The sequence below is a fragment of the Sinocyclocheilus grahami genome, unplaced genomic scaffold (genome assembly GCF_001515645.1).
Source record: "Sinocyclocheilus grahami isolate Dianchi unplaced genomic scaffold, SAMN03320097.WGS_v1.1 scaffold507.1, whole genome shotgun sequence".
Lineage (NCBI taxonomy): Eukaryota > Metazoa > Chordata > Actinopteri > Cypriniformes > Cyprinidae > Sinocyclocheilus > Sinocyclocheilus grahami.
The window spans coordinates 590,328-598,193 of record NW_015505686.1 but is presented as its reverse complement, the minus strand read 5'-3'; the positions used below and the strand labels follow the sequence as shown (position 1 = coordinate 598,193).

General features: G+C 31.8%; 1 protein-coding gene across 2 annotated transcripts in view; it reads left to right on the top strand.

Annotated features, from left to right (window-relative positions):
- LOC107554584 (KH domain-containing, RNA-binding, signal transduction-associated protein 3-like) overlaps positions 1 to 5,915 on the top strand; it is a 153,138-nt gene extending 147,223 nt beyond the window's left edge. Inside the window, exons 9-11 of one of the 2 annotated variants that reach the window (XR_001605071.1) lie at positions 633 to 754; positions 3,181 to 3,241; positions 5,871 to 5,915. Coding sequence is in view for 1 of the 2 variants with exons in the window: in XM_016237149.1 (XP_016092635.1) it covers positions 633 to 724 (92 nt within the window). In the remaining variant the exon portion in view is untranslated. Of the gene's footprint in view, positions 1 to 632; positions 1,948 to 3,180; positions 3,242 to 5,870 lie in introns of those variants that run through there. The other variant, XM_016237149.1, reaches the window with a different exon arrangement.
- Positions 5,916 to 7,866: the final 1,951 nt, after the last annotated feature.

Here is a 7,866-nt window from a genome sequence, read left to right as displayed (position 1 = left end):
ATAACACAAGATGCAGTTTTTACATGAAGGTTTTTATTATTAAGGGAAAGCAAAATCCAAAACTACATGGCCCTGTGTGAAAAAGTGTTTGCCCCCTAAACCTAATAACTGGTTGGGCCACCCTTAGCAGCAACAACAGCAATACTTTACTGTAGTATTGCAATGATTTAATAAATAATACTTTAAAATTTATATTACATATATTTTATACATTTTAATTTTAAAATATAATTTGTCATGATTCAGAATATTTTTCATTTCTATTTTGGGGTGAAATATGATCTGAGCATATTGTTGACAGGTCACCCATTTTTTCCACACGCCACCAAAATGTGACACTTGTAATATTTTCACCTCATTTCAAAGTCTTGATTATTCTGTAAAGCTTTTTTCACGTCGAGTTCCATTAAAATTACTATTGACCATGCAATGTAGACAACCATCACACAAACATATTTCATTCACTCAAAAACATCAGGGTATGTATTCAAACATGTCACTGTTAGCCTGTGAAGGTCGTACAAATTTAGTTCAGCATTTAATGAGAATGTTTCACTATAGAATGCACGTTCTAAGCAAGGCCTGAATGGCTAATGACCTTTCTGACCTTTGCTCTTTGTCTCCCTCTTCAGGCCCGGAGGAATGGACAAACAACCGTAACAAGGCGCCACCAACAAGGACAAGCAAAAAAGTGTTCAGAGAGCAGCCGTACTCCCGATTCTGACCTGCTGCAGTCCTTCATGTGCCCTCCCAAGTAATGGATTTTCTATGGACTCTATTTCATTTTTGCGAATAAAATCAACCAAAATGACAAAAATAGAAAGTTGAAGAAGTCGATGGGTAAAATTAAGTTTCTGTGGAACTGATTCTGTTGTAACATGGACGACTCCCATAAATGGATATTTCGGATCACTGGATTATGTAGTTTAAATCAGAGAGCCAATCAGAATTCAAATAGACCTACTTATGTCAGATGGAGGCGGGCACTAGCGGTTAGGGGCGGAGTTAAACAAGGTGTATGATGTTTAGAATCAGCAGGTCATTTTTTGTAGATACTTTTTTTTGATGGGTGATCAGCTTCAATGTGTCCCTTGTAAATTTTACCTTTAACTAGAGAAAGAAGTAAAAGAAAATCTCACATGTTGTTTTCCTTCCTTTCTCTTTTCTAAATGGAAAGTTCTTTAGCGTTAAAGGGCTTATAGGAGCATGTTGTGAAAAAGAAATCAATAAATAAATACAAATAATTATGTGCCGTTTCAGTTGCGATGAGAAAAGCCTGCGTAGTTTTGTCTGGTTTTTGTGTTGAGCGTTTAAACCCTTTAATGAGCTCTGTGGTAATAGGTGTTTTCTTCTAGTGAGAGATCTACTTTTAGACCTTTTGAGGAGCGACTAAATTGAAAGTTTTGGGCAATCTGACTGACTAAAATTCCCAATTCAATTTCACAATTTCAGTTGATATATGAGAGATTCCTTCAAGTTAATGCCATCTAGAAGTTACTGCTGCACACTTTACTGTGCAATTCTAATGCATTATAGTCCATATTAGCCTTTATATGCCACTAATGTTGACTTTCCATTGGTATATTATATAGTGCGGATGGGTTAAAAATAGCAACAGAGCATTTAAAAACAAGAAAAGACTAAACCGAAGCATCGCTTGTGATAGTCAAAGACATTCACGAGGAATTCAGCTGTTTTTGGCACATTGTGTATCCTTTAAAACTTAGTGTAATGCATTTTAAGTGCACAGCAAAGTGTTACTGGTCATTTCTAAACCAAATACTGTTGACTAAAGTTTAACTGGTACTGTTTTATAAAACTATTAAAAGTCTAATCAAATGTATGCTGAAGTTTAAAAAGTGATAGTAATGAAAATTATTGTGGTTCTGGTGGTGGCAGTTTAATACATTTCTGTTAAGAGCTATAATCTTTGTAAGCTTGTGTAAGCCCTTTAATTCACGTCTCAGTTGATTAAAAAATAAACTTTTTGAAAGAAAAAAATATCATTGTGTTTGAGAGCACATTTTGTCCTTGTTTACCTTGGTAAAACTTCATAATTTAAACTAACATCTGCTGTGTATTATTATCAAAGGTGTAGTGTACAGTATCTTATGATAAGAAAAAAAAAATGGGAAAAAAGTTCTTTAAGCCCACATAAAAGTGAAAATAAACCAAAAACAATATTTGTCCCCCCCACCCCTGACTTTCTAGAATTACTTTAAAAAACTAATCTGATGCATGTAACTACCGTATTTTGACAGTAGAATTCAATTTAATTGCAACTGGCACAATTCAATTTATTTGTAATATACCGTACACGGCAGCTTGAAATAAATTGGTTAAATATTTGTTAAAATAAATTATAAACTTACCTTATTATCTGTTAGAATTCCTTCTTCTTGAAAACACATGAGACTCGTCTGTGGTAAAGCATATGAAAGCAACTTCCTCCCAGAAGTTAATTATCCGCTAATATATCTTTAATCATACTCCTTTATAAATGGCAACTTTGCTAGACTCTATAGATACGGTACTGTTGCACATGGAAAGTAATTCAACGTATTGTCATATTTCATATTTTAAGATTTAATCATGTAAGCGGTGGCTTTTTGACCTTGGTTCTTTTTGGGGATGTCTGCTTGCTGTTTTTGCTCTTTCTTCCCCCTTCTGGTCACATGACCGTCTCTATAGTCCACTAAACAGCCCGCCCCCACATGACCTCTAAATGACCCCAGCTGACCTCAGAGCTGATGAGGATGGCGGTAGCTGTATTTACAGGCCTTCGTTCCACAAGGTAAACAACCCGTCACAATCTAATCTCATCTAAACTAGCCCTTAAACTGGATAAAACAAAAACAAACCTGTTCATTTAAAGCTGTTCTTGGCTTACGTTTTGCTGAGGCACTTAAATTAGAAGTAAAATTGTAAAAAGATGAATAAATAGCTGTAATATTGCTTTAACAAATCATTATTATCACCAATTATTTTTTAAGGAGGAGATCAAATTATATATTTTTATATGTGCTATAGCTTTAAATAAATGAATGTTTAATATTGTCTTACTATATGCTTTGTAAACCATTGCAGATTTGTGGTAAACTTGTGTTTATTGGTGTCTTTTTGTTTTTTGTTTTTTAATCAATACACTTTCAGTTTGAATGTTTCTCTTTTCTTTTTCAGATTGCAATAGCTGGGCCTGAAGCCATGAAACGCCACTGATGCTCTTCTCAGATTGGTTAAGGTGAGCTTGATGTTTATACATACATACTGTAGCAAATAATAGCATACACTCTAAAAAATGCTGGGTTAAATATAACCCAGCGCTGGGTTAACAGACTGATAGATAGCTTATGTATATGATATATGACACACTGAGTAACACCCTCAGAGTCCACAAAAGACCAGTCTTTTTCTGGAGAATATATACAGTATATGTTGGGTTTAAGTGTATATATGTTTGTATGTATGTATGTATTTAAACTGCAGTTCTTTTAATTTTGTATTAATTTAACAGTTACAATACTAGCCAATTTTATTTTTTTAAATAAGCTTTAATATTTCAAAATATTTTTATGTTTTCTAATATTTTAATATTTAACATGTTTTGATAATTTAACAGTTGAAATAATAGCTAAATATTAAAAAATAATATTACACTCTATAAAAATGCTGGGTTAAATATAACCCAGCGCTGGGTTAAAAAGGGACAAACCCAGCTATTGGGTTGTTTTGACCCAGCGGTTGGGTTCAAAACAACCCAACCGCTGTGTCAAAATAACCCAATAGCTGGGTCAAAACAACCCAATAGCTGGGTCAAGATAACCCAATAGCTGGGTCAAAACATCCCAACCGCTGGGTGAAAACAACCCAATAGCTGGGTCAAAACAACCCAATAGCTGGGTCAAAACAACCCAATAGCTGGGTCAAGATAACCCAATAGCTGGGTCAAAATAACCCAATAGCTGGGTCAAAACATCCCAACCGCTGGGTCAAAACAACCCAATAGCTGGATCAAAATAACCCAATAGCTGGGTCAAAACATCCCAACCGCTGGGTCAAAACAACCAAATAGCTGGGTCAAAACAACCCAATAGCTGGGTCAAAACAACCCAATAGCTGGGTCAAGATAACCCAATAGCTGGGTCAAAACAACCCAATAGCTGGGTCAAAACATCCCAACCGCTGGGTCAAAACAACCCAATAGCTGGGTTAAAACAACCCAATAGCTGGGTTTGTCCCTTTTTAAATAATCAAAACGTGTTAAATAATAAAAGATTAGAAAACATAAAAATATTTTGAAATATTAAAGCTTATTTAAAAAAATAAAATTGGCTATTATTTTAACTGTTAAATTAATACAAAATTAAAAGAACTGCAATTTAAATACATACATACATACATACATACATACATACATACATACAAACATATATACACTTAAACCCAACATATATTCTCCAGAAAAAGACTGGTCTTTTATGGACTCCGAGGGTGTTACTCAGTGTGACATATATCATATACATAAGCTATCTATCAGTCTGTTACATCTAGTTTGAAATTAACTTTAATACATTTGTTTTAAATTGACTTTTTTTGCTATTTAATTTTTTTTATTTTAATTTGTAATATTTTTAAAGAATGTTTATTATTTTAATTCATTTTTAATATTTAATTTTTCTAGTAATTAGTTTTTTGTTGGCTGTTTCAGCTGCATTTTTTTTATGAAACATTTATTTATTTTAAACATTTTACATTTTAATGTTTTTAAATATTTAAAAATATATTTAACAAATTAGTATTTGTTGGTTGTTTTAGTTGATATGATATTCATTTCATTTAACCAAATAACCAAATCAGAATAGATTAATTAGAAAATGTAGATTTTATTAGCATTAAAATGCTTTTTAAAAGCATCAGTCCAAGCTATTATTTGAACTGTTAAATTAATACAAAAATGAAAAGAACTGCATTTAAAATAAATGAGAGAGAGAGAGAGAGAGAGATAAAGTTGTTTATTTTATTTATATTCATTTAAGAGTTAAAAAAGATTAAAAAAAAAATTTCTGATGCTGTTTGGAATCTTGCTGTATTGGGTTTTGAAATAGATATATGTAAATACCCTTACAACAAATAAAGACACACTTTAGCAGGAATATCTCGCGTAATCTATCATTCAGGGACCACAAACACTCATTCCTTCCCTTCAAATACTCTCTAGGTGTTGTCGAGTATTATTGTAATATTATGAGACATTTGAACGCAAATGAGGGATTTAATGTGTAAAATAACTGAAGTCGTCTGACAGTGATGAAGAAAGCAAGAGTTCTATTAAGTGTGTTTAACGTTAATACAATATTTTAAACTTGTTTTATGTTGCTATTTAATTGTATTTATTTTTTTATATTTTTAAATATTTTATATTTATAATTAATTTCTAATTAGTTTTATGTTGATTGTTGCAGGTACATTTTATTTGAAATATTATTTTTAATAAATTTTTTTTTTTTTTTTTACTGTTTTCAATTTTCAAATACTTTTTGTTTCTAGTAAAATATTGAAGGCTGAGATCTCTCTTTACTGAAGTTTTTGAATGCTTACAGAGAAAACAAGTCTATAATAATGGAATCTAGGCTGCTGGAAAAGTGAGTGAAGTCCATAATATTGCGAACCACTGGCTATATGAGACGGACCCCCAGTGATCCGCAGACCCTATTTTATGATGTTACATTATAGGCTCTTCAGATCAACGTATTGGTTTCTATAGTCTTGAGGGTGTACTCTTTGAGATGGGTCGCCTAGCAACAATTGCCATATGATGGTATTTGTATGAATTAACTTTGATGTTTTTTATATTTCTTGCTCTGTTTTAGGGAGGTTTGTCCACATCATCTGATTTTGAAGACTAAAACTGCACGGATGCTGTCGTAAAGAGCTTGTGCTCAGCCAGAAAACTTAAATGTTTTAAACTGGATTGTGTTGCTATTTATTTTATTTTTTATATAATTTTTTTGTTTTTAATATCAAAATATTTTGTTTTAGCTACATTTTTTTGAAATATGTTGCCATTTAATTTTGTTTGTTTTATTTATTTATTGTATTATTTTTTTTGGCTGTTTCAGCTTCATTTATTTAAACATTCATTCATTCATTTGTTTATTTACATTTGCTTTGCAATTAACGTTAATACAATATTTTAAACTTGTTTTATGTTGCTATTTAATTGTATTTATTTTTTTATATTTTTAAATATTTTATATTTATAATTAATTTCTAATTAGTTTTATGTTGATTGTTGCAGGTACATTTTATTTGAAATATTATTTTTAATAAATTTTTTTTTTTTTTTTTACTGTTTTCAATTTTCAAATACTTTTTGTTTCTAGTAAAATATTGAAGGCTGAGATCTCTCTTTACTGAAGTTTTTGAATGCTTACAGAGAAAACAAGTCTATAATAATGGAATCTAGGCTGCTGGAAAAGTGAGTGAAGTCCATAATATTGCGAACCACTGGCTATATGAGACGGACCCCCAGTGATCCGCAGACCCTATTTTATGATGTTACATTATAGGCTCTTCAGATCAACGTATTGGTTTCTATAGTCTTGAGGGTGTACTCTTTGAGATGGGTCGCCTAGCAACAATTGCCATATGATGGTATTTGTATGAATTAACTTTGATGTTTTTTATATTTCTTGCTCTGTTTTAGGGAGGTTTGTCCACATCATCTGATTTTGAAGACTAAAACTGCACGGATGCTGTCGTAAAGAGCTTGTGCTCAGCCAGAAAAACACAATGAGCAGACTTAAAAAGTCCCTCGTGGCCCACAGAGGAGCACGCCGCTCCATAGGGAAGACTCAATTTCTACTGGAACTTTCTGGAAAAGGCTTCTGAACCTCTGCGAGGTCACAAAACGCCACACTAAGAGCGTTGATGCACCAATAATGGGCAGACGAGCGGTCCACCCTTCTCTCTGTGGTCCTCAGGGGAGATGAGCTGGGGAAACGCTGCTTTCACAGCTGCTTCAGACATGCTATATGGCTCCTACATGCATTTTGCAGCAGGCTGCACTGAGGGTGAACCCACTTCTGTCTGCACACAGACTTATGGGTAATGGGGGCATGTGTCATGTGCTAACACATTAAGACGGGGGTCTTACTCTTCTCACAGGAGCCAGAGTGAGAAAGACAGTCGGTGATGTGAGGGAGAAAGACGAATGAAATACGAATACTACATCTATCACACAAAAATTAACATGAAATAGATAGAATGCACTTGTGATAAGTTCATTATGAGAATGTTGAATGAATTCATCCTAATAAAGGAACTTTAATCTCAGCATCTGGCTTCCCGTTAGCTGTGTCAGAACAATACGTTTTTTTTTTGCTGGTCCAGTCAGGTCAGTTGTTAAAATTTGTAACAATTTATACATTATTTATTAATTTGCTTATTTTATTTTATTTTATTTATTTATTTATTTTTATTATTATTATTATTTTGAAAAATGTTTTCATGTTTATTTTTTTATTGGCTGTTTTAGCTACATTTTGTTTGAAAGTAATTTTAATAAAACTGTAATAAAATTGTTCTTTTAATTATTTAATTAATTTTATTATTTATATATTTTAATTATTTTTAATATTACATATTATACAATTTACATGTATAAAACTGTAATAAAAACATTATTTAATATTAATAATTTTATAAATTTTATTATATAAATTTTTGATTATTTTTAACCTAGAGAGAGATCATTTTTTAATGTAGATATTTTTATTATTTAAAAAATAATTATATATTATACATATAATTGGTACTTAAATGGTAAATGGAGTGGTACCTAAATACAAATAGAAACTAAGTGAC